The sequence below is a fragment of the Cebus imitator genome, unplaced genomic scaffold (assembly GCF_001604975.1).
Source record: "Cebus imitator isolate Cc_AM_T3 unplaced genomic scaffold, Cebus_imitator-1.0 Scaffold172, whole genome shotgun sequence".
NCBI lineage: Eukaryota > Metazoa > Chordata > Mammalia > Primates > Cebidae > Cebus > Cebus imitator.
This window is the reverse complement of record NW_016107487.1, coordinates 1,993,929-2,017,369: the sequence shown is the minus strand read 5'-3', so window position 1 is coordinate 2,017,369 and position 23,441 is coordinate 1,993,929. Positions and strand designations below refer to the sequence as shown.

The 23,441-nt window shown below is 37.3% G+C and overlaps 1 protein-coding gene across 1 annotated transcript in view; it reads right to left on the bottom strand.

Moving 5' to 3' along the window:
- The window catches only part of LRPPRC (leucine rich pentatricopeptide repeat containing), a 113,617-nt gene that overhangs the window by 8,965 nt on the left and 81,211 nt on the right, over positions 1 to 23,441 (bottom strand). Inside the window, exons 28-34 of the mRNA XM_017544847.2 lie at positions 20,905 to 21,047; positions 20,661 to 20,772; positions 15,747 to 15,873; positions 8,559 to 8,647; positions 3,806 to 4,010; positions 1,576 to 1,715; positions 1,330 to 1,445 (exon numbers count right to left, since the gene is read on the bottom strand). Of these exons, the coding sequence (XP_017400336.1) occupies positions 1,330 to 1,445; positions 1,576 to 1,715; positions 3,806 to 4,010; positions 8,559 to 8,647; positions 15,747 to 15,873; positions 20,661 to 20,772; positions 20,905 to 21,047 (932 nt within the window). The remainder of the gene's footprint in view (positions 1 to 1,329; positions 1,446 to 1,575; positions 1,716 to 3,805; positions 4,011 to 8,558; positions 8,648 to 15,746; positions 15,874 to 20,660; positions 20,773 to 20,904; positions 21,048 to 23,441) is intronic.

Sequence of the window (23,441 nt, the reverse complement as noted above, 5' to 3'; positions counted from 1 at the left end):
AAACTCCGTCTCAAAAAAAAAAAAAAAAAAAAAAAACAACTGATTGCATACCATCATGTGTATAATTATATATATATATATAATGCTTATTATATCCCTAATCGGTAATTAGATATGTACATATGACAATAAAGCATGAGTGTGTTCCCTTTTTTTAGGAACACACTAAAGAAAGCAAGATGAAACAATTTTAAAAGTCCTGAAATCCCTATCATAAACTGCCTTTTCCTTAAAATTCAAAGGGAGAAAAAAGTAAGCCAAACAAAATAAGAAAATTCCCAATGAACTGGAATTTTTCTTCTCCAGCAACAAAAGTTAGAGACTGAGAAGCAGGGCTAATTCACCCTTTATAAAACTGTTAACAGAGACACAATTTTTCAGAAATTTCTTTTAAAAATGGCTTGGATTCTACTGTCAAATTAGATGAGCTTTAAGGAGCAAAACTGGAGCTCAAGCACATGGGACAGTGTTACCTTCCCTATCCACTACTTAAGATCTTTCGCAGCTGGTAAAAATGTAAGTGAATATAATGCTATTTACGATCAGAAATTGGTCCCAGGCCTCAATTTGACACAGGGAGTCTACACAAACACAGCCGTTGGCAGGATCACGGTGACTGTTTGACTGCCACCTGCTGGGAAGGGGCTCCCCGGCGGTGCCTGTTTGTGTACATTGCTGGTGGCAGCTCCAATCACCCACCGTTTTGTCGGCACTTGGTGTAGCTTTATATTTAGTGCTGTTAAAATGGCATGAATGCAGTTGTCTCCTTCCCTGAAGATTGCTAATTTAACTGAGAGTGTGGGCCACAGAGACCTGTATTTGTCATTTAACGTGTCTGTGACACAGAAGTGAATAGAAAGCATATTCAACTCTTAATAAATCTTGAATAAGGCACTGAGAATGTTTGAGTATTCAAGTGAGAAGCTGTACTTGAAAAGCAAACATTTTCTACTTTTTGTTTGCAAACTGTGTTGCCATGGTGATACACAGTATCTACAGCATTTGAGAAATTAAAGTAGAAAATCAAAGAAATTGTTGTTTTGCGTTACCTATCTGCACAGAAACATTTGTCTTTAATGATTTCAGCAAAACTCATTGTCCCCTACATCCCCCCACCTTAATTCTAAGGATCTGGCATCTTTAAAACAAGCAACCTAAAATCGACCTCCAGTCCTTGTCATGCCACCCTGATTCACACTGAATTTAAACAGGCTAGCCGCATACCACACTTAATTTCCAGTATTCCACCACACACCTATGTCTAGTAATTTCTCAATTTACTTCTTGTAAGCCTTGAGCCCCACTGCTCCGTGAGTGGAAGGTCATTACCTGTAGGAGAGCTCTGGCATCATCCACCTTGCCTGCCTCCACAAGTTGAAGGAAAAAATCAGTGACAGGTTTGTAAATTGCAAACTGATTGGCCAATCTCTCTGCCATGATGCTTACTGGAAAAATGACAGGCAAGAAAAATCTTTCATTAAACAGTGGTAAAACTCACTCACCAGAGAAATTTGGTCTAGTCTCACTAGAAAGAAAATGTGCTTTTGTGTTATTTAACATAAACAACTAACTTACTCTTTTCAACTGCTGGTTGCAACTGCTCCTCTAATACTTTTCTGAATAAGTATCCTAAGCCAAAGTACTGGGGTTCCATGACTTGATTCTCTGAAGTAAGCATATTTTCAATGTTTTCTATTGCAACATCTATGTTATTGCTGTTAAAAAAAAAAAAAAAAGCGCAAAATAAATTATTTAAACATTTGCTCTTATATTAATATTGCAGGCAGTTTTAAGTATGAGAACTTACTTTTAGATCCACTCATGCTAATACTTTAGGAAAAAAATGAAATACATTTACAATTAACCAGATAAAAACACTATGCAACTGAAACCCAATCACATTTAAGCAGCAAAAACAATCACTAGGTGGCTGTGCTACAGTGGTTGCTTATTTTACTTCACAGCAGTTGAAATAGTTGCTTGGTTTTTGTTTGTTTTTTGAGACAGAGTCTTGCTCTGTTGCTCAGGCTGGAGTACAGTGGTGTGATCTTGGCTCACTGCAACCTCTGCCTCCCAGGTTCAAGTGATTCTCCTGCCTCAGCCTCCTTGAGTAACTGGAACTACAGGTGCATGCCAGCATGCCCAGCTAATATTGCGTATTTTTTTTTTCAAATAGAGATGGGGTTTTACCGTGTTAGCCAGGATGTTCTCAATCTCCTGACCTCCTGATCCACCTGCCTTGGCCTCCCAAAGTGCTGGGATTACAGGTGTGAGTCACCACACCTGGCTACTTGCTTGTTACAACCATGATCTACAGACAAGATCAAAGAACTATATACAGGAGAATTAATGAAGATGACTTAAACACTGTATCTTAAATATTTAACTTAATTTTGCCACTCTTTAGATATAAAATGAAAACTTGTATAAATGCTGTAATTTTGGCTTCATGATCCACAACTGGTCACTACAGCATAAAAATAGTAAATATAACATCTCAGGATTCTTAAAGATGCTGATGATGTTTCAAAAGGCACATCTGTATGTCTCTAACTTACAGTTGCCTCAATTTCTTTTTGCCAGGTATTACACATTTAGAAAATACTCAATTCATACTAAAAATCTCAGGAAAAAATATCTACACACTTTACATTAAAAAACATGAGTTACATGGTCTTATGTAGCAGGTTATGGTAAAAATTATCTCTATGACTATCTTTTTGGTTAAGGTAATCTATAATGGTTACCTTACTGTTAGGATATGGCATACTAAATCCAATTAGTCAATATTGTATTGAAATTATTACATTAAACATAGGAATTCTCTAAAAATGATTACTGTTACAATATATTTTTCTATAAGTTTTAAAGAATATGTTCTCCAAATCATCTAAAATTGTGTTTATATGGTAACACTTCAAAATTCGCCCAGTTCTTAGATGAATAATTTCCTCAATCTTCTAATTGAAAACAATCAGTTTCTTATTAAAGGGAAGCTCTATGTGGAGAAATAAGTTTGAAAAGGTCAAAACAAAACATAACTGTTCCCCTTTGCAAAGAAAGAACAAACAAAAACCCTACATAAGCAAGCACTGTATTTTATGGCCCATTAAATGTATGTAAGATTGCTAAAGAATATTTTTTCTATTCTTCTTTAGAAAGAAAAGGATAAATTTTTTTTTAATTTAAAAAAGAAAAAAGGAATATTTTTTCTAAAAGCATATAAAGGTTATTAAATTCCATAATTATCCCCATGAATTTTTAACTTCAGCAAAGCACTTTGCTAGGGAGCTTAATAAAATCAAGTCCTTATTTACTTCTAACAGGGGTAATTCTCAAAAGGAATCTAGAGATGGTGGTAAGAAAATCAGCTCTAAATACCTCCCTTTTTGTGAGAGTGTATGTTCATGGGTTGGGTAAGGAATATGAATATGGAAATGTACATTTTAACAAGCTCGCAGGGCCCTCTGCTTCACAATATTCTACTAGTGTCCCTGTTAAATATTACTGACAAACAGATGAGATCATTTTTCATTTTTGAACCAAGTGTTTTGACAACAAGAGATCTGGCACATATACACAGGAATAAGAAAGGTTATCAACTGTGGAGCAAGATTTATGAATTTGGTACATGGTGTTTATTCTAAGATTTAGGTAAAGATAAAACACATTTTTCAACTAGTAACAACATTTCCTCTGCAGTTGATACGGTTTCTACATGCCTAAAAGTTTCTAAAAGGGTGGTATCTGAGGTAATGCCCATTCTAGTGGCCAATGAAGGAAAAGAAGGCTGGCAAATACTTACTTCTTTATTTGTGCCAAAGCAATGTTATTGATGAAAACCATACGTGAAAGTCCAATGGAGTCTTCGAGTCCATTTACCATCTTCTGAACTGCTTCTATATTTTCTACATCACCCTTCATGGCCAATGCCTGGATGAGGCGGGTCACTGCTAGCTGAAAAGGGGTCTGCTGCTGATCCAACGCTGTTTTTAGTGTTGTCAGAGCCTCTAAAATACAAGAGCAGGAGACAGGGAATTTCTTGTGCGACCTGTGCTGATTTTAATGCATTTTGAAAACCAGCTTTTAAATACGAGCACCAAATGGCCATACAGAAAAAGCTATGAATGATTAATTCTAGATTACAGAAAATATTAATACTTCATGAGATATCCCCCAAAATTATTTACTTAACCATATAAGATATTAGAGGCCAGAGAAATTTCTTCTTTAAGTCACAGAGAAAATACAAATGTTACCAACAATAGGAGTTCCATTTATGATAACATTTAGTGACTAATTTCAAGAAAGTTGATGAGTTCAAATGAATATAAATAAGAAAGATCTCCTAAAAATTAAGAGTTTCCAAAAATGTTTGACTTCTATCCATGTTCATACTTTCCCAGGTTTTATTAACTCAAAGATTAAATGATTATCAAAAACAATATCCCAACGATGCTTTCTCAAAAACAATGTCTTCCTCTAGGATGAATGTTTCAAACTGAAACAGTCAATTTTCACACCAACAAATTTATTTTCTTGCACTAATTAAAAAAAAAAAAAAAATACAGCCCAGAGAAAATACAAATGAATACAGACAGTCCCTGATTTACCATGGGTTTATGGGGTAATAAATGCATTTCTAACTTATGATGAATTTATCCAGACTTAGCCCCATCAGTAAGTTGAGGAGCATCTGTATAATCAATGGAGTTTTGTTTGTATGTTTTTTTTTTTTTGAAGTATCATACTTTCAAGTACTTGATTCTAAATAACTATGGATTATCCTTCCAGTTAACTGACTCATACAACTGTAGCAAAATCGTGACGTGAAAAAGTGGCAGACTGAGGAGTAGTGTAACAATCACCCCTACCATTACGGAAGAAAACTCAGAGCTTTACAGCAACTAAAGGAATGTCACTTAGACAAAACTAAGATTCTCAAAACAGCTTTCCAAATAAGAACTTAGCTTTACGAAAGAATAGGGAAAGGGTATTAATTAAAGTCTACTAAAAATACAGTGGCAAGACATGATGAATTTGGTGTTCATTAGTGAATAAACAATTTAGATATATTTGAAATCTACAACCTAAACCATTCTCAAATGGGAAAAAAGGAAAACAGTTTAAAAAGCATAATCAATAAAAATTTAAAAATACGCATACATACATACACATATATGAATGAAACAAAAAAGTTTTTATGCTATTTAAAACCTCTATAATATGGCCAGGCGCAGTGGCTCAAGCCTGTAATCCCAGCACTTTGGGAGGCCGAGGCGGGTGGATCACGAGGTCAAGAGATTGAGGCCATCCTGGTCAACATGGTGAAACCCCGTCTCTACTAAAAATACAAAACATGAGCTGGGCATGGTGGCGCATGCCTGTAATCCCAGCTACTCAGGAGGTTGAGGCAGGAGAATTGCCTGAACCCAGGAGGCGGAGGTTGCGGTGAGCCGAGATCGTGCCATTGCACTCCAGCGTGGGTAATAAGAGTGAAATTCCGTCTCAAAAAAAAAAAAAACCTCTATAATAAGCTTGATAAAATCTTGTTAATGGTCATACACAGATACTAACTTATAATAATAGTCTTATTAGCCAAGAATATTGTCAGCTAGGAAGGATAGTCCCACAGTAGGTCAAAACAATTACAAAAATAAGATTAATGGCAGTGACGACAGTAACTCAAACTTATTGAGCATTTACTACACACCAGGCACAGCAGTAAGCAGCTACACTCACAACTACCCTTCCGAGACAAGTACCACTTTTACAGATGAGACAACTGGGCACAGAGATTAAATAATTTCCCCAAGGTCAAAGTCATATTTTTAGACAAGACCTGAAGATTCCAACAATCCCAGAGCTTTCATCTATGAGTGCGTGCATGTATGAGAGAGCAGAAGCTGGGGAGAACAGACCATTTCACATCCATCCAAGGGTAGGCCAGGACCTTGTGACCTAAATCCTATTCTCATATAAGGATCGCCCTCTGTGTACAGTTAATGACTTAAGGGACACCAAAAATGTTTCCCATCCAGATCCCTCCCCCCAGGTCCTTTCCCATTGTCATCCAATTTCAACATTTACTCGATTACTCACTAGCGATACTGATCACATAAGTGCCAGGTATCAGCTATTATTCACCAACAGTATTAGTTTATTAAATTACAGTAAAATTTAATTGGCCTTATTTTTAATTCCTGCTTTAGATTGGGTTGAGAAAAAGAAACCTAAAAGAGAAAGGCAGAAGAATGGAAGGGGATTTTTTAAAATCAAGAGCTCTCATCAGCCATGGAGCAAAATAAGAAGACGGGAAAAGGCAAACACCACTCCTGTCCTCACTGACGATCATTCTACTCCAACAACAGGTTTGTGGTGATATGCTCAGGATGGGGGTAGGGTGGGGTGGGGATGGAGGAGGCAGTGCAGGAACAGTGGGCTCAGGGCTCCTGCTCTCGGGCAATCTCCAGTTGGGCTGAACAGCTCAGGAGAGTAGACAAGAAATTATACCAGGTCCTTTCCTGTAGCTTACACAGGGTACCTAACATAAAAATAAAGGGTACCAGTCAAGCTGAAGAAATTTAGGTGAGGTTCAGCTGAAAAATGAAGCCCCTAAAATTAGAAAAGCGTTTTGTTCTAATCTCCCTGTCTACAGAAACAAGTTATTTATGACAATGAGCTTCTTTATATGGGGAGCAAGTTTAACTTTTCATTGTTTCAAAATTGTTTATCATTTTATTACATAAAATACTAACATGACATAAAGTCTTTTTTAGGGGGCTGGGGAAGGGTTTCGCTCTTGCCCAGGCTGAGTGCAGTAGCACCATCATGGCTCATGGCATTCTCGATCTCCTGGGATCAAGTGATTCTCCCACCTCAGCCTCCTGAGTAGCTGGAACTACAGGCGCACACCACCATGCTTGGCTATGTAAAAATTTTTTGTAGAGACTGAGTCTCACTATGTTGCCCAGGCTGGTCTTGAACTCCTGGACTCAAGCAATCCTCCTGCCATGGCCTCCCAAAGTGCTGGGATTACAGATGTGAGCCACTGTGCCTAGCCACAAAAGCCTGGGCACAAAAACTATTTTCTATTGAAAATAAAGTAAAAGTTTTTCAAGTTTTAACAAGCCCTACACTACTCAATTATGACTTAAGGCTGTCCAAAATTTTGACTGTCTAGCTAGATGGGTCCTGCCTGTGGAATGCTGAGGTGAAACTTCTGCAAAAGGAGAAATTCTCACTTACAGCAAGACAGCTAAAGACCAGTACATTTAGGTATTATAAGCAACACTAAAGCTGCACAATTAAACAACTTCCTCTCAGGGATGTGAAATTTTTATAAACATGCAGCCTGGCCACAGTGGCTCATGCCTGTAATCCCAGCACTTTGGGAGGCTGAGGCGGGAGGATCACTTGAGGTCAGGAGTTCGAGACCAGCCTGGCCAACACGGTGAAACCCGATCTCTACTGAAAATACAAAAGTTAGCCGTGCATGGTGGTGGGCGCTTATAATCCCAGCAACCCAGGAGGCAGAGGTTGCAGTGAGCCGAGATCCCACCACTGTACTCCGGGTGACAGAATGAGACCCTGTCTCAAAAAAAAACAAAGTAAAACAACCCCAAAACACGCAGTGAGGAATAATACCATTATTAATGACAGAGGAAGCAATGGGGTTGCGTTTCCAGAGCTTTTTCAGCCTTCCTTGAATATCTCCTAAGTGGGTTTTGTTATATTGGCAAAATCAGTATCATTGTATTGACTCAAATTCAAATGTAAATGTTAAAGTGGAAAGTTACTTACCTAAATTTAAGAGATTTACCACAGTCTCTCTTGGGAGATCATTCATAAGACAACCACATCCAAATTCATCCTACTGACAACTCATAAACAGCCTCTACCAAACCAATAGCCCCTACCCCAAACCTCCCCAAAGTTATGTCCACATCTTTCGGGTGTCATTCTCTTAACATTATTTTGAAAACTCTAAACTTCAAACAAACACTGTATTTTATCGCGCTTGGTATTATGAACTATTAAAAAAGTATTAGATTAGGTTTTAAAAATCAATATTATAATCATTTGGTGCACAATCCTACACATTTAACACTCAATTTAACTCATTTGCTATCTCACACACAACCAACACAATATGCAAGAAACAACTGCTGGGGATTGTTTCAGATGCTCTAAAGTATGTTAATTTCCAAAGCAAAATGACTTGTGCTGTGAATTTTAACGCACTTGAAAGCCTGTACTTTCTCTCGTTCTGGAACACAAATTTTGCATGTCTGAAGAGCTGCGATTCATCTTAAGAAAACCCATCTTGTGTTAAATGGAATGGAAACTGGACTAAGTGGTCAAATGACAAGTACATTCATATTCAAGCTGTATTATAAATGCATGTACAGTAATTTACGTCTCTCAGCTACCACAAAAGGCTCTTGATAAGCAGGTAATTTGCTAAATGGACTCCTTTATCCAAGTATTCGAAGGGCGTTACAAGAAAAATCTGCAGAGGCATTAATGTGACGTAAAGGTCAAGCATTGTGACATACCTTTCAAATAATCCCGCCTAACTTGCGTTATGATGAGGAGGCTGTTGGCAGCATCGTTCAGTGTGAAGCCCTTGATGTGGGTCTCCGCGCTAAAAGAAGCAGACATTTAGAAAGGAATTACTGACATGCTTCTGATACGATAATAAATGGTTGAGCACCAAGGTGAAATTATAAAAACTACTGTTCGTATGTTAAAAATATTGCTGCAAAATATCGACCTGGAGACAGCTTTTGTGTTATCCTGTCAATGGTTATAGAAGGATAATTTTTTTTTGCATTCTGACAGATGACAAAGTTGGAAATGAGCAACAAAAGAAACAAAGTACAAGATTTTTTTTAAACAATCGGTTCAGATTCTTGAATGCTGACATATTAGATGACTAAAATAACTGCGTGCCCCGCATTGTTCTACCGTATCCTAAGCTGGATACTTTTTCCTTTTTTTCTACATTCACCTTAATTATAAAATACAAAACTCTTCTTCCAGAAACAAAACTGAACATTTATTTTCAGCACTGTACATTTTAAGTATAAACTAAAGCAGATTGCTAACACTGTATCATTTGGTCAATTCATTTTCAAATTTCTGCCATCTAGATTCATAGTTTTTGAAGCTGAACATACTGCAGAACTCAAACTATTGGTACTTAAAAAATTTCACGCAACCATTTTCCCCCAGCCTTAAGTTTGAAAAAAAAAAAAACAACTTTTAAAACTCAAGAGCAAAAAATCCCTTGACTTTTCACTAAAACCTACAGGATTAAAAAAAGCAACATGAAACAACAACAAAAGCAAACAGAACACTCCAAAACCTAGCTGGATTTCTGTTTGCTACACTGTTTGCACATCTCCTGTGATGAAATTTCAGCATCCTTAATACTCCCAGAGTTCATCTCTGGATTACAAAACCTAAACAGGTCAAAAGGAGCAAAAGCAATTGCTGCCATTTGCCTTATCAAGCTCAGTGATGACCTTGTTGCCAACAACAGCTTGCCCTGCCAACATGGACATATAAGCTGCACAGATTGCAATGAAAGCAGGGTCACTGCTAAATCATTCTCTTCAATCCCAAGAAAATCCTCCAGAGCTACGGCATGTCCATCCTCTCAGTCACTTTCAGCCTCTAAGGTTCACCCCTGCAGTCCCTGGACACAGGATTTTCTTATTCTGCCGACCAATCCTCTTAATCCCACCAAAGCACCCATTGCTCAGTTTGACTTTTCTCCTTTGTCCCATCTGTCAAAGCTCTTAAGTCAACAACTCATGCATGAGGCTACGAACTGCACAAAGGATTTACTTTCTCGATCTTTAGCATGATTAAATAAAAATTAGACACTATTAAAAGCTCACTTCTCATGCCTATATTATTATATACCATATTAACTTAAAAATCTTCACCTGAAATCTATTAAATCCACACGGTAACAAAACTTCTCTTTTAACTGACATTAAGTATGAACTACAAGCTTTTCAAAAACCTCAAAGCCTATAATGTTTATTAATAATCTCTTCCTATCTCAAGAAACTGACTGCTCATTACAAATATGAAAGTAGAGGTAAATATCAGGAAGAAAGAACCCCAGATCTATTTTATATAACATATCCTACAAATGCAGAAACCGATCAATCACAACCAAAACAGATTCCAAAGTGGCAAAAGGAGAAAAATTTTTTAAAGTTGCAAGTAGAGATCTTTGCATTGGAATCATTCATACAATGCAATAAAAGAAATTTACTTTTGACTCATAATTTTGATTTTTCCTTCTGGAAAAATCGAGTCCACAGCTGTCAAATCAAACTTCCTTTGATGATGGGAATATTCTTCACTTGTGTTGTCCAATAAGGTTAGCCACTAGCCACATGGCTACTCTGATGAAGAAACAGAAATCTTAATTATATTTTATTTTAACTAATTTAGATGTAAGCAGTCACATATGGCTAGTGGTTACTGAACTGGATAGCACAGAATTCTAGACATTTTCTTTTTAGAACTATCAAAGGGAAAAAAAAACTACAGGGGAAAACTAGTACCCATCTTTCAATTTACAATCAGCTACAAAAATTAAACTATCTTAACCAAAGAAGATAATATTATAGGTAAACTTTCACATTGGACATTTCAGAGAATTACTGCTCTGATGATAGCATTTCAAATTTAAGAAGGAAGTTTTGTTGCCTTATGGTTTTAATGGATTTTAGGCAATATTTTAAAGTAAATATGATATAATACATGTAATAATATAGGTATGAGAAGTGAGCTTTCATGTAAGCCACAACTTTGTGCTTACATAACACGCACAAAGGACATTAGTTGATGATTATACTACTTAGGATAACAAAAACTGGCCAATTCAATAGAAATCATCAATGACAGATTTAGCATTATTTTCAAAAAGAATGATACAGGAAGCCAAGAGGAACGAGAGAAAAATCAAGTGCTACTCTGAAAAGATAAAGTGGGGCTGTTGTTAAATGATTCCTAAATTCCCTAAGAATATGGTTTAATGTTAGCAGAGATTTAAAATAAGGGTTTATATCCCTTACTGCTCTTTGAACAAGTGGTTTCCCTCCCTGTAAAGAATTCACTACAGATAAATTATTTTGAAACATGAGGAAACTAAAAAAAAAAAAAAAAAGTTGGTTTATTGAACATTTTTGAAAGGCAGCCATTCTTACTACTTTTGAGGTTTCCTGGCTTATTGGGAAGGCTTGTTAATAAAATTGAAGAAATCTTATTAGAGGTCAAGTATCTGTTATACATTAGATGACAACAAAGGGAAAATTAAAATGACATTTTTGTTAGTTCATAGGAAAACTATGGTTTTTGTTGCTTTTTTTTTTGAGACAGAGTCTCACTCTGTTGCCTGGGCTGGAGTACAGCGGCGCAATTTTGGTTCACTGCAACCTCCATCTCCCGGGTTCAAGCCATTTTCCTGCTCAAGTAACTAAGATTACAGTGCACTACCACATCTGGCTAATCTTTTGTATTTTTATTAGAGACAGGGTTTCACCAAGTTGGCCAGGCTGGTCTTGAACTCTTGACCTCAAGTGATCAACCTGCCTTGGTCTCCCAAAGTACTGGGATTATAGGCATAAGCCACTGCACTCAGCCAAAAAGCTGTGGCTCTTAAGGTTGACCAAGTGATGTTATATAGGAAATTGTAAGAACAGATAGCTATCAATGGATCCAAAGTAAGACTGCTGGAATAATACTAGGGTGATACTGCCACTTGCTACAGTAGCTCATTTTGCCACCATATAATAATACAGTTGCCTATTAAAAAAAAATTGTTTTTCACTCTGATCTCTGATACAGAATGGGAATGGGAAGAGAGGACCTAGTTGGCAATAAAGAGGAACTGAATCCACAAAATATCCCTTGAAATATCTCAAGTAACAGTTGGATAATTAGTAACTCCAACTTTCACTTCTGAATTTCCAGTCTAGCATTATTTTTAAAAGTATCCAACAATTTAACCCATGAAACAATCCTACACAGTTAGATATGACATTTTATTGGTTCAAGGGAAAGGTCATGCATCCAAAGCCCAGATCGACTTAAAGCTCTGGATCTTGGGTTCTCTTGGGTGCACATAGATGCATGGGGGAAGGCAACTCCCAAATAACCCTGGTGGGATAACACAGCTAAAATAACAGTCTCACTTGTATGTCAAAATCAGAAGCAGAGAGTACGATGGTAGATGCCAAGGATTGGGAAGAGGGGAAATGAGGAGATGATGGTTAAAGCACAGAGAGTTTCAGTTATCGAAGATAAGTTCTCGAGATCTATACGGTATAGTGCCAACAGCTAACAATACTGTATACTCAAAATTACTAAGAGGACAGATCATAAGTGTTCTTTCTCTCTCATGCACAAAACCCAATTAATAATTATGAGGGTGGGAGGAAACTTTGGAAGAGGAAGGAATATGTTTGTGGCCTTGAAGTAGGCAATGGTTCCAAGGGTGTATCCTTATCCCCAAACTCACTGAGATCGATACATTAAATATGTATCTTTTTACATGCCAATCATACCTCAGAGAGATCTAAAGAAGAAGATAAACCTATGTTTCACAGATTGTAAATTTAAGGCAAATAGACGGTCATGCTTACAACTATCTTCCAGGTCAGCAGTTTCAACCTTGGTAGATCAAGATCCATGGTAGGACCTCAGTAAGAAATGTTGGTTTACTCAATCCACAGATACGTACACACGTGCATAACTGAAAGCAACATTTCATGAAATAGCTATACTACAGGAAGTACTTTGAAATAGTCTATACTATTTCATTAAAACATTGTTGGTTCTGTCCCATTTAATAGATGCCATGACCCACTAATTGGCTGCAACTGCAGTTTGGAAGCTACTCTACATCATCGGTCTTCAATGAGATGCATGCACACTGCATGAACACTCTAGGGTGAGGTAAGGAAACCTTTACATCTCTCTCTCTCTCTCTTTTTTTTTTTTTTTTTTGGAGACAGAGTCTCACTCTGTTGCCTAAGCTGGAGTGCAGTGGCGTGATCTTGGCTCACTGCAACCTCTGCCTCCCAGGGTCAAGAGATTTTCTTACCTTAGCCTCCAAGTAACTGGGATTACAGGCACCTGCCATCATGCTTGGCTAATTTTTGTATTTTTAGTAGAGACAGGGTTTCGCCACATTGACCAGGCTGGTCTCGAACTCCTGACCTCAAGTGATCCTTCCACCTCAGCCTCCCAAAGTGCACAGAAATGAGCCATCATGCCCAACCTTAAATCTCTTTTTAAGAATTTCATCGTATGAACATTTTCTATTTTTAGTATGTTTTATAATAGTTCCATGTGATACATCAAGTACAATTTGTTATTAATCATATGTGATCAAAATGTTTAAGACATGATTCTTGAATCACCTGGGGTGTGGGGTAAAATTCACATTCTCAGGCTCCACACCAAACTGGCTGAATCAGAATCTTTGCGGCGAACTGTGAGGAATTTTTTCATGCTACCAGAATAAGAATCACAAATCTGTACTTTTGGGAAGTATTTCAGAGGTCTTTGCAACCAAACTCAAAATCTAACTTTTTAAAAAAGTTTTCTGTCTTTGCTTCTATGTCATCATGTAATCATACTTAATTCTCAACACAAAATGCTCCTCTTTTCTCTGGCTCCCCTTCTTCAGAACAGCTTTGATTATCAGGGAGAGAAAAAGTAAAAAACAAACAAACAAAAAAAACTAAAAGATTATCAGGGAGAGGATTGGGATGGAGAGTTTCATAATTTTCTGAGAAAAGTAATTTTTTAATTTTTGAGACAGTCTTGCCCTGTTGCCTAGGCTGGAGTGCAATGGTGTGATCTCAGCTCACTGCCACCTCCCACCTCCCAGGTTCAAGCAATTCTGCCTCAGCCTCCTGAGTAGCAGAGATTACAGGCGTCAGCCACCACACCCAGCTAATTTTTTGTATCTTTAGTAGAGATGGAGTTTCACCATGTTGGCCAGGCTGGTCTTTATCTCCTGACCTCATGTTCCACCTGCCTCAGCCTCCCAAAGTGCTGGGATTATAGGCATGAGCCACTGTGCCCAGCTCTGAGAAAAGTAATTTTAGATGGTTCACACCCTTGACCTAGTGGTTACAGATGACAGGATACTGCTCGATGTCAAATTTTCCGGGTCACTAATTAAGGGTGTATCAAGTGTTCTAGAGATATATATATAATTTAATTAGGAATTGAGAAAACACACAAATGACACACAGAGTACATTAAAAACCTGACGCTCCCAGTGTGACTGTCTTGTATCAAGACATACAAATGATGATTCAAGACCACACACACAGACAAGTACAGTCATACAGAACACGCTTTTCAGTACTAAAACACGAACAGTTAATACAGCCCTATGATGCATAACTTCAGCAGCACTAGGACAGTGCCAGGTTTTCTAGCGATGTGAAAGATGGCAGGCATCCATTTTCTCCATAGGATTCTTTTTTTTAAAATTTGAGACAGAGTTTCACTCTCGTTACCCAGGCTGGAGTGCAATGGCACGATCTCGGCTCACCGCAACCTCCACCTCCTGGGTTCAGGCAATTCTCCTGCCTCAGCCTCCCGAGTAGCTGGGATTACAGGCACGCACCACCATGCCCAGCTAATTTTTTGTAATTTTAGTAGAGACGGGGTTTCACCATGTTGACCAGGGTGGTCTTGATCTCTTGACCTCGTGATCCACCCGCCTCGGCCTCCCAAAGTGCTGGAATTACAGGCGTGAGCCACCACGCCCGGCCCAGGATTCTAATATTCTAAAAGTGATATGAACTTAAAAGTTTTTTCAGATTATTCCTTTTCTTTTCTTCTTTTTTTCTGAGACAGGGTCTCGCTTTGTCACCCAGGCCGGCGCGCAGTGGCGTAATCTCAGCTCACTGCAACCTCCGCCCCCCGAGTTCAAGTGATTCTCCTGACTCAGCCTCTTGAGTAGCTGGGATTATAGGCATGTGCCGCCACGCCTGGCTAATTTTTGCATTTTTAGTAGAGAGAGGGTTTCATCATGTTGGGCAGGCTGGTCTCAAACTCCTGACCTCAGGTGATTGACCCACCTTGGCCTCCCAAAGTGCTCGGATTACAGGCGTAAGCCACCACGTCCTGCCAGATTTTTTTTTTTTAATCCAAAAACAACACAAAAGGAGGAGGAAACACAAAATATGTTCAGTATCTGTTTTCTCTACTTCACTCAACCTTCAATACCTAGAAGAAATCTTTAATATTAAGTAATATTATCATACAGAAGAAAAGCCGAGGATCAGAGATGGCAAAGTAATTTTCCCAAGGTCACTGGGCTTTCAAGTAAGATTCAAATCAAAGTCTAAAGTCCATGGTGTCTTTGTTTTATCAGGCTGCTCCCACCACAAAAGGTACATGGATTTAGTTGCTGAACAAGAAACAATATAATAAAAATTACTTTTCCGTGCATGGATTTCTTAAACGAATTGTGATAAAATATAAAGTGAAATGCACTATGTTGTATATGGCCAGTAAAGGCTGTTTTTTTTTTAAGGTTAAAAAAATCTGATTAGTTAGCTATTTCATGATTTTTATGGGCAGCTGAGGCCAATCAAGCAATTGCCACTATATAGCACATTGCTAGAAAAATCCTACTGGTAGCCAATATTCTTTTTTTAAATGAGAGGTTTCATAAATGGACTAATACTTACAAGTTTTTCACTTCCATTGCTTGTGTAAAATACTCTTTTGACAGTAGTAATTTAAGGAGATTATTGTAGGTTTCAGCATTAAACACAACATTTTGCCGTTGTGCTTTAAAGAAAATATCATATGCCCCTATGAGAGAAAACAAAAAAAATGAGATGACATTATTCTGAAATGGCAAAAAGGTTGGAAAAAAACCTTGAAACAAAGATCTAAACCCAAATATTTCTGCTTTTTAATACCAACCCACTGTTACCACTCTATAGAGAGACACACTGACCAAGTGAGTAGATGATATAATTTTTCAAATATTTTAAAGACATAGCTACAGTTTTGGAAACTACAATTTAATCCGAATGGATGGTGCCTGAAGGGGTTTCCTCTTAGAATGATTTCTCATATCAGCTTTAAGTTGATAAATTATTTTCATTCTAATAAAAATGAGAAACAGCTTTTCTGAATTTATGAAAAGATGATACTAGTTTCAAAATAAATCACAAAATGTGTGTTAAAGTCCAAATAAACCAGAGGTATAATTTAGATTGAGGGGAGCAAAAGATTCATTTTAAAGCAATCTTTAATCTATAAGTGGGTGGTTACAATGGTTAACATTTCAGCACAATAGCATTAAAGTGAATATAGCCTATAATTCTAAAATTAGGAGATCACATTATTTGGCTACGACAGGACTTATACAAAAACATACAATTTTCAAATATACAGATATTTAACAAGTAAACTAAGCAACATTTGTTTGACTGATTAACAGTTTTATTTCACTTGTTCACAATAACTGTCAGTGAATGAAAGGATGTTACCAAAAGAGAAGTAACTACACTTTTCAGTCACTTACTTTTCTGAAATAAAATTGCCTGGCTATAAACAGCCAACTGAAACTACAATCTACTCTCTTCTGTGTATAAACAAATCACAATAAAGATGGGGCATAACTGAACTATCATGTATGGCCTTCTACGAATATAGGGCTCAATGTAAGGAAATACAGACCATCTAATTAGGAAGGAACATGGTATTATTTAATGTTCAGAAGAACATTCTAAGCTATTTTACAAGTTTCTGAACACGCAAAAATTGTTATGCTTCTATTTACGAGTTAGGAGACATGTGCATTAGCCCCTTACTTAAACTTAAGTGGGACTGTCAAAGAAATGGTTATCCCTTTGAGCTAAATTTGGAGAAAAAAATGTATGACAACATTTATATTTGCATCTTAACTAAGGAGAACAAGTGAAAGTAACACTGGCACAAGTTTATCACATTTCATATAAGTCTTCCATAGAACAATCCCTGTGAGTCATTATATTTCCAAGTGCCTTATACCAGATTTCTATGCTTATGAATAACTGTATATTCCAGGACACTGGCAAAAAAATATAAAAACATGCTAATATGCAAGAAGAAACTCCACTACTATTTACTGATTATTCTGTCAGATACTTAGTCTATTTGGCGTATTTTAACTTTTCTGAAATGGGAGAAAAAGAAGACATATCTTCATTTGAGTACCAGTATCAATGCATCACAAATTTAAGAATGTTTTACGTATTAAAGTCACAGAATAGCTTTGCTAAATAAAATATCTTAAACCATGACACACAATAAGATGACTGCAACAAATCTGCCATTCAATACCCAATGCTTTTTAGGGGGCTAAAAACTTAAGACGTAATGAATTGTTGTCAACTTCCTAGTAATCACATATACTACTTCACTTATTTGGAAACTCTTGTTTTCTAAAATTGCGATCTTCACATTAACTTGGTGTGGCTGTGTATTAGTCCCTATTAGTTTTTTGGTTTTTTAAAAAATTAGCATTGTAATATATCAAACCCATTCATCACAGGTTTGTTTCCCATGTGACAATCATGATATATCTTTAAGTAGACCTAACTACCAGAAAAGTAATGCAAGTATTCAATTTTCAAAGCATTGATATTTTATTAAACATTCGAATCCTGAGATATACAAAAAAGAAATGGAAAGCTCTAAAGAATTATGGCCAGGCATGGTGGCTCATGCCTGTGATCTAGTACTCTGGGAGGCCGAGGCAGGAGGATCACTTGAGGTCAGGAGTTCGAGACCACCCTGGACAACATGGTGAAACCCTGGCTATACTAAAAATACAAAAATTGGCCAGGTATGGTGGAGGCTGTCTGCAATCCCAGCTACTCAGGAGGCTAAAGCTGGAGAATCACTTGAACCCAGGAGGCAGAGGTTGCAGTGAGTAGAGATTGCACCACTGAACTCCATCCTGGGTGACAGAGCAACACTCTGTCTCAAAAAAAAAAAAAAAAAATTAACAGGATGAAACCAATTACATACATGAAAATTCCAGAATAGAGGTAGCTCTACATTTATAATAAACACTGCATTATATTTAACCAGTTAATGAATTAAATGTTTGCATTTAAACTGTACACTAACCATATATTCATTTTAGTCAAATCAAAGCTTCACCAGAGGATGTGCACAGTGGTGGTTCACGCCTAGAATCCCAGCACTTTGGGAGGCTGAGGCAGGTGGATCACTTGAGGTCAGGAGTTCGAGACCAGCCTGACCAACATGGCAAAACTTCATTTCTACTAAAAATACAAAAATTAGCCAGGCATGGTGGCAGGCGCCTGTAATCCCAGCTACTTGGGAGGCTGAAGCAGGAGAATCACTTGAGCTCGGGAGGTGGAGATTGCACCACTGCACTGCGCTCCAGCCTCAGCAACAGAGCAAGACGATATCTCACAAAAACAAAAACAAAAACACACACTTTACTAGAATATTTACATAGTATCGACCAAGATTAATTTTATACTTTGCTTTCAAAGATGCATAGTATATACATAGACTGAATATGCAGTAAAAGAAAATGACTCAGAATGGGCCAGACACAGTGGCTCACGCCTGTAATCCCAGCACTCTGGGAGGCCAAGGTGGGCAGATCACGGGGTCAGGAGTTCGAGATCAGCCTGGCCAATGTGATGAAACCCTGTCTCTACTAAAAATACAAAAATCAGCCGAGTGTGGCGGCACATGCCTGTAGTCCCAGCTACTCGGGAGGCTGAGACAGAATAACTTGAACCTGGGAGGCGGAGGTTGCAGTGAGCCAAGACTGTGCCAGTGCTCTCTAGCCTGGGTGACAGAGCAAGACTCCATCTCACCAAAAAAAAAAAAAAAAAAAAAAGAATATAACTCAGAATGAATAAAAAGTTATACTGTAGGTAACTGAGGAGGCATAAGAACCTAGCTTATTTTTACTTCATACATTTTACATAAGTGCCACAAAAAAAAAATTTTTTTTTTTTTTTGAGATAGGGTCTCGCTCTATCACCCAGGTGTGATCATGGCTCACTGCAGCTTCGGCCTTCTGGGCTCTGCTGATCCTCTCACCTCAGCCTCCTGAGTAGCTGAGACTATAGGCCTGTGCCACGAAGCCAGGCTAATCTGTGTATTTTCTGTAGAGGTGAGACCCCACTGTGTTACCCAGGCAGGTCTCAAACTCCTGGGCTACCTCCCAAGGTGCTGGGATTACAGGCATGAGCCGACATGCCTGCCTGGCCAAACCTTCCAGTTAAGTTAGGAAATTAAGAAGTTCTATAAATTTCTAAATTGATTCCTTTCTAATAAATAAAGCTCAAAACTGTCAAGATTAAAATTAAANAAAAAAAAAAGAATTCTGTTGTATTTATTTCCTTAATAGTAACTATCATAAAGCATACTTGAAATCTACCCCAAAACTGAAGGAATCATTCTATGAAAAAAATTGCCATAGAATGAAATTAACAAAAGTAAATAAAGTAAAAGTAATATATGATTCTGGAACAGTAAAAGAAGTTTAAATGAAAATATAAAATTCAACTTACAAGCTCTTATCAGAGGGTTAAAGATGGTCATAAAAAACTTAAAGTAGGCATAATAGAGGTGGAAATGTCTTCAGGAAAGTTTATTACTAGAGAAATGGAAGAAAGTCGAGAAACAGAACTCCAACCTTGAGATATTACTGGATCACTTCAACACACACTAGTCTAGTAGTTAATGCCTTAATCTTTTTATGGTTTCAAGTAAGTTATAATATTTGCCACAAAGTTATTTTCAAAGAATATTTTTTATAAAAATATATGCCAACAATAGCATTTATTATGAAAAATTTTCTAAGTATAAAAGAGTATAAAGAATAGTATGTGTTGGGGGTGGTGGCTCACACCTGTAATCCCAGCACTCTGTGAGGCCCAGGTAGGAGGACCACTTGAGCCCAGGAGTTTAAGACTAGCCCAAGCAACATATCGAGACCTTATCTCTACAAAAGTTGGCTGAATGTGGTGTGTGCCTATGGTCCCAGCTACCTGGGGAGCTGAAGTGGGAGAACTGCTTGAGCCCAGGAGGCAGGGGCTGCAATGAGTCATGATTGCACCACTGAACTCCAGCCTGATGACAGAGGGAGACCTGTCTCCAAAAAATAAATAAATAAAATAAAAATAGTATAACGAACCTCACTTCCCATATATCCATCACTTATATCTAACAATTAACATTTTGCCAGACTTGCTTTGTTTTTTGTAGCTTAAACATTTTAAAGTAAATTACAGAAATCTTGATTTTTTTTTCATTCCCCAATAACTCATGTGGATCTCAAAATTTCAGAACATCTTCCTATAAATAAATCATAATACCATTATCACATCTCATAAAAATAAGAGTAATTCCTTAATATTCCACTCAGTCAATAGTTAAATTTTCCCAACTGTCCTCAAAATGTCTTTGTTGTATGGAAGGGAACAATAAATCTATAAAATTTCAGTTCTATTGCAAACCTAGAGCACTTCTAATTGGTTGGGCTTCCATCCTACACACTATTAGAAAGAAGACCAACCCCTACCCCCGCAGCCCCCAAGCCCATATGTGCTTGCCTTTGCTTTGCTTCAATCGGCAGGCTTTCAATATATCATTCTGGAAACGAGGGTGTGCGGTTGAAGAATTCAATGAAGAATCCACGGAAAGTTTTTCATCTTCATACCACAACTTAAAAACAAAATTATTCTGTTAAATAAAAACTGGTAAATACAGCGGTATTTTCAGTATAAAAGTAGGCTAATCTATGACCTACTTTTACTGACAATAAAATTGGTTATGATTATGCCAAAACCAAATTACCTCAGGTACATCAAATGGAACTTCCTGGTTACCATCTTTAAGGATTTCTGCTAACAATCTTAATGTCTTCTCACGAGGAATAATGTTTTCTTCTTGCATTTTATTCCAGACAGCATCAGCTTTTTGCCAGTCACTATTTACTTCTGTAGAATTTGATTACATAGAAATTAATCAATAAATATGCGAAACAGAATTCACAAAAAGATTTAGAACTTTTTCTTATTTGATGTTGAAGACAGCATTATTCCAAATGCTGCCTTTAGGGAAAGGAGCCAAAAGTGACTGTGACCTGAAGGTGAGAAGGGAACTTTTCTCTGTACTTCTAAATTACAAGCCAAAAATACCTTACCTCTTATAAAGCAGTAACAAGAAGCCCCCATTACACTTTATTAAACACTTTCAATCATGTTGATAAAAAGTTTGTCTTTTTAATGTTACTGAGAAATTGCCCACAGCTGAAATCAAAATCAGAATCAGGTAACAATTCAACTATAACCTTTAGCCTTTGCAAAAATCACAGATACATGTATACTGCGTACGGTACACATATATACACATACATATATACACATACGGTATGTATGTATGTAAATACATTGTACCGTACACAGTATACATATATCTGTGATTGTATATGGTACACATGGTATATATATCCGTGATCTTTGCACAGGCTAAAGGGTACCAGTCTGTGGTCTGTTAGGAACCAGGCTGTGCAGCAGGAGGCAGGGCAGGCAAGTGGGTGGGCATGACCCCCTGAACTCCACCTCTGTCAGATAAGTGGCAGCATTAGATTCTCACAGGAGCTCAAACCCTATTGTGAACTGAGCATGCCAGGGATCTAGGTTGTGTACTCCTTATGAAAATCTAATTACTGATGATCTGGGGTAGAACAGTTTCATCCCCAAACACCCCCATCCCCCACCACAACCTGGTCTGTGGAAAAATTGTCTTCCATGAAACCAGTTCCTGGTACCAAAAAGATTGGGGACTTCTGTCGTATAGTGCACAGCTGTGGTGTGTACTAAAATGACTGAAAGTGTATAATATCTTTACACATTACAAATCTACAAATCTTTTCACTTAGTTTAATAGAGAGAATTGTCTATGCTTCTTCTGCTGATATGAAGAGTTTCTATGACAGTGTGTGAATCTTCTTAGCTCTATTATCTCACTAACTGATAACACTAACTGATAGTGTTATCAGACTATTACAAGGACGAGAAGTTGGCTGGGAAGGAAACAGGCAGATTCCTTCATACTGAAATGCCCATTTCCTTTCACACAGTGATCTAGTTGAGGCTGCAGTGAGCACTGATCGTACAACTGTACTCTAGCCTGGGTGACCCTGTCTCCAAAACAAAACTAATAGTAAACGTTCTTCTGAAAAGGAAGTTGTTTGTGTGGCTGGCCACCTCTCACCTGGCCACAGACTTCCACATCCTTTCAGTTGTTCTTACCTGCTGTAGTGTAAGACCTGGTGATGGGACTGACCCTTTCAGCAGAGCGCTACGTTAACATCTGCAGTACCTACCACAATGTCCAGCACACAAGTAAGGGCTTCATAGAATTTTTGTTTCTAATCAAAGTTTGTATAGTCTTCTATGAGGACTACTTTAAATGCTAAGACACATTTAGACATATAGTCAGTATTTCTTTTGAACTTTGCACATTATTAGAATTTCTCATGAAACTGTTCTTTAAAAAGAAGAAAGAGTAGGTGGAGTGGAATGTTAGTGCTCAAATATAATTCGCAATCTGAGGACCAACTGCCTAAAATACAGGTTTTTAATTCTACACATTCAATACCAACCTCAGCATTGTGTGTGAGAATTTGATCATCGTTCAAGTCAAAGTCTTAAGAATTATACTGTGAAGTGTATATTTCAAATACAACCAAAAATTGGAATGTAATTTTACTTACATCATCAAGATGTAAAATAAAGCTTTCAATACTAATAAATACAAGTTTGAAATGACAAATAAATCCCCTCATCTGTTTGGTGAAGGGAAATTTGCCGAGAGGAAAGCAGAATAATAAATCTACCTAAATATCTATGAAGCAAAAAGGGAAGCGTCACTGGTTGTCCTAAGTGTTATTCCTCTCTACTGAAATATCCTAAAAGAAACTGTAAAGCTCCAAACGTGTACACTGGTATAAAAGTACTAGAGCATTGTTTGATAAGAGGTCAAAAGTTTCAGAAATGTCAAGTACAAATACTAAGATTTCAGCCTCAGGAAATAATTAAGGGTATCAATGAAGATTAAGACACAAAAATGAGTAATGTAGTGTTGTTTTAGAAATGGAGAATAGAAATCTATTCACAAACCCAGCAAGAGGAGATAGGCTGAATAAATTTTAGTACATCTATGCAATATATTAGTTACTTGTAGGTGATTCAATATAGAAAAGTGTTTGTAATATGACAGAGTCAAAAATATATAATCACATTAAAAAACTGTTTAACAATGAGTTTATATACAGATATGCATCTTTCTGCAAAAACAAAAAAATCTGTACACACATGCGATTATGG